This window comes from Mangifera indica, chromosome 16, assembly GCF_011075055.1.
Source record: "Mangifera indica cultivar Alphonso chromosome 16, CATAS_Mindica_2.1, whole genome shotgun sequence".
NCBI lineage: Eukaryota > Viridiplantae > Streptophyta > Magnoliopsida > Sapindales > Anacardiaceae > Mangifera > Mangifera indica.
The window spans coordinates 990,732-995,202 of record NC_058152.1 but is presented as its reverse complement, the minus strand read 5'-3'; the positions used below and the strand labels follow the sequence as shown (position 1 = coordinate 995,202).

The 4,471-nt window shown below is 31.6% G+C and overlaps 1 protein-coding gene across 1 annotated transcript; it reads right to left on the bottom strand.

The window, feature by feature from the left end:
* Positions 1–3,043: 3,043 nt before the first annotated feature.
* Positions 3,044–4,162, bottom strand: LOC123199531 (F-box protein SKIP23-like). The gene has a single exon (XM_044614569.1). The coding sequence runs from the start codon at positions 4,160–4,162 to the stop codon at positions 3,044–3,046; it is 1,119 nt and encodes a 372-aa protein (XP_044470504.1).
* Positions 4,163–4,471: the final 309 nt, after the last annotated feature.

Sequence of the window (4,471 nt, the reverse complement as noted above, 5' to 3'; positions counted from 1 at the left end):
TTATACAAGGCATGTGGTTGGATTTTAAGTTTCACACATTTTTTACGAATCACTCTAACTTTGAAAAGATGTTTTGATTCAAATAAGGATAATTCATTGAAAAAAATTGGATACCTTCTTTGTAGAATTTTAATAACTAGTCTCTCACACTAAAAAGTTTAACCACAAAATCAAATTAAGAAGTGCATATAAAGCAGAATCTTGGATAATTTTGATTAGTGAAATAAAAATATAATGACACATAAGTAAGTTTATTAATCTATCTAAAACCTTTTCGATATAATAAGTTCATTAAACACTTTCCCACCTATAAATGACAAATAATACTTTTTAATCCAAAATCCACGTCCTTTCACGAGTGCTTCACATTATACATATAAACTACTGATGTTTCTTCCATTTGATTTTTCAACCAATCATTTTTTAAGTCTCTTGCATTCCACATTATTACCATTTATTTATATGATTTTGAAAAATGTAATTGACTATCAGAATATCACATGATGCATGTGCAATTGGCTTATTAATTATAATAAATTTAGCGTGCTTAAAAGGACCACCTCTTTCTATCCAATTTTATAAGAACAATGCTATATATATATATTTTCGATACACAGATTAGATGTATAGATACTGTGTTATTATGAAATTAGATATTATTTTATCTTTAATTTGAAATCATCCAATCACTTAATATAATATCATTTATATACTCAAATTACGTATTAAAAATAGTTTTATTGATTTTAAAATCAATTGTACTATAAGTTGATAGATAGAGAAATAGCAATGCAATGTGTGTCCATGAGTTTTGAATATAGAAATGGATATATACCCAAATGTTATGTTATTTATCATATGATTAAGAATTATTTTATTTTTAATTTAAGATAAGAAAATAATCTTATAAATATTGAAGTTCTTCTTGTTATCTCTTAGTAATAAATTTATTCATACTCCTAAACAATTGATGGATAAAAGATATGTTTAATTGTTGTTATTATAGCTAGATATAGATCATAATGCATTAGATGTTGTACGTGTAAATTCAAATAAAATTAAGTTTCAGTTTCATGGTATAACACCTTCATTAGTTGTCGATATTCTTTGTATATAAAATTCAAACATAAACCCTAGTTGACTGCAAGTGGGGAAAAAAAAAAAAAGGATCAAAGCAATTATTTTGTTCCTATATATATATATATATATATATATATAAACCAAATCCCTTTATAATGAGCAATATCAGTCGATATCAATGTGTAAACCCCACAGTATAGCACGGAGTTTAACTCTTTGGAGTTTGACCAGCCATGTTGTAGCTGTGTTGAGATGGTCACCTGATAATTGGTCATCCCAGGTCGTAGCTTAAGTTGGAATGGCTTCATCATTTCAAACACAATTACAATATTTATTTAACTTGGAAACAGCACAATATATACAACTTAAATCATTAAAAACAGATGTTCATTTTTAATTGATAACAATATTCTCGCCTACATATGATAAGGGAGTTTTGAAAAGAATATTTCTGGTGAGTAATTTAATCAGGATCATCCAACACAAACGGATCATCAACATGCTACAGATGAATATATACTATATAGTTAAATATAAATTAGAACACCCTAGTCTTAAGTTATTATTAGAATGATTTCTCTAGAAGTATCAATAAAATTACGGGCACTCAATTTTATGTATTTAATTAAATATTCAGATAATATATCATGATGTAATCGAATAATTTTGAATTAAAAATAAAAGATGAAAAGACTTATTTCTAACCAGAGATTGTTTATTTTTTAAGTTTTTATTCTTTAATTCTAAAAAACTTTTTTACTAATTTATAAATCGTTAAATTTATTAAAGATAAAATCCTTATTTTATATGGTGATGACAGATTCTCTACAAACCCAAATGGGTATTCGAAATTGACCCATTATTAAATTTTTTAAGGAAGTCAAACAACGGATCTATCATTTGTGTATAGCATTTATTTAAGTTAGGTAATCGCGAGATGATGCGACTAATCAATAAAGCAATTGTATAAATGACAAGTGTGCAGCTGACCCTAAAATCAGATATCCGATAAATTATATCATAAAATATGACTAAATTGATGGAGACTCATATTGTAACAAGGAAAAGATCGGCTCTCAAAAGGCCACCTACATGCCTTTGACGTTAATTTAACTAGAAATTAAGAAAAGAAAATGGAGACTATATTTGTGAATTAGACTTTAAGAGAGTCTATTCATTAATTAGCAATTAATAAAGGTTGAAATTAAAATAAGAAAATAAGAGGTTATTTTGTATTCATTAGACTTATAAAACAATCAAATTGTCGGCACCTAACTCTGCCTACGACGCACACATGATATGTATGATTGGATTGTGAGGTTATTTTGTATAATTAAATAAAATCATTCGATCCTAATTTTATAGAATCTATATATAAATTATAAAATATCGAATTAAATTTTTTAGAGTTATAAGAATAATTAGAACGTAATACAATTTTAATTTGTAAAATTGTCAAAATTATTTGTTAAGATTATCTCTCAGCGTGATTGATCTCTATTTTAGAAACCTCTTTATATGATAGCTTTTAATAAGACACACTATACTGCATGCGGTTTTGGATTAGAGACTTAATCAATATTTAGTATATTAATTAACCCTCTCATCGAATGTTTAAAAAAACCTTAAAACCAACGCTAACATTATTCACCCAAATCATAATCTTTTAAGAGTATCAAGTTATTTATATTGATTAATTAAACTCATCTATAAACTGATATTAAATTATTAATTTTATTAAATTAAAATCATAATTAATATTAATATATATCATAAAATATATAATATTGATAAATAATAATAAATTAATACTTAATTATATAATAACAAGTAATCTGAATATACAACTCCATTCCGGGTGCGCATAAGGCATTCAAACTCTACATGTGCATGCATGAAATTCGTCTTCTCCGGCTGATGAGGCAGTTTCAATCAGAATAAAATACAAAAAGCTTAGGTTGATTTAGCTGGAATTCTGCTTCTGCCTTAGCCAAGCGGGTGGAGGCCAGAAAGCCTCCAAGCATTTCGACAGAGCCTCCGGCTGAGCTCCCGGCGAAGTATTCTCCAAGTCAAAATAAGCAATATCCTCCGTCGGAGGATAATAATCAAAATCAATTCCAGACAAATCCATATACGTCAAGAATCCACAATTTCCTTTATACGCAGGAAACTCCATAGCTGAAAGCATGAACGAACCGTCTTCACCTAAAAACAACACTTGATCTTTCAGGCCATCTTCCGCCATCCACTTGCATTTCTCTTCGTCAAGCTTGAAAACATCCAAACGAATCCTTCCCAACGGAGGACCATGTTGAAAGTATTTGTATAGCCAATACGTGTTGAGCAAAAACAGATCGTCGCTTGATTTCACCAGGAAGTGCATCATAAGATGCGATTGGGATTTTTCGGGAGCCGCCGCAGCTTGAGTGACGTTCAGAGACTTGGGATCCACTGCAAAAGTAAAGCCGTCGAATCCCATGGCGTAGAACTTATTGTTATGATAGATAAAATCTTTACAGTAAAAATTTTCATAACCGAAATCTATGATCACCCATTTTTGGTATTTGCTTCGCCAGACGCCCACTCGCCCTTCACTGATTAATGCCATCAGTGTGAACTCGCCAGCGTTGTTATCATCCGAACAGACGACGGCCTTTTCAGCGTAAAAAGAACTGGAATTTGACACAATCTCGAGCCGCCAGGATTTAGCTATTTCCTTGACGCGATAATCCAGCAAATTGAAGGACTCGGGCAACATCTCGGAGGAGTTTTTGATGCGAAGTTTAAACATGGGATCCATGATTTGGATTTTGCCAGAGTGAGACTCTTCTACTTTGACCAGCCAAGTTTCGGTGGATTTTTCCAGGGGCTGGAAGGCGTAAACAGTGGATTCGGTGAGCTCAAGGTGGCCGTCGTCTTTCAGGCCTGGCGGGAAGGGAATTTTGACATGCGACAGCGGCGGGAGCGGCGGACGGACTGAGGTACGAAATGAGCTACAAACAGCTCGGAAACAAAGGGTTTCGATTTTTGTATTGAGGCATTCTGCGATTGAAGCAAGTACATTTTCAGGGAGATTGTCCATGGTTATGGCGATTGAATTGAATCCTGTTGAATTCCTTCAAAGTTGATAAGCATGAACATGGCAATTTCACAATTTATGTCAATATGGAAGAAGTACAGCCTGGTCCTCGTTAAAGCTTAGAGAAGGAGAATAAAGAAAGGGGAAAATCTTATTAAATAATCCAAAGGCTATGCATCTGATTCCAAAGAATCTGCATTCACACTTAAACGTTAATACGAAAGACAAGTAGAACCTAATCCCCGTACGGAAGACCTTCGATTAATCAACAGAGTAATAAACAATCAACATGTTCCTCGTAGAGGTCAACAT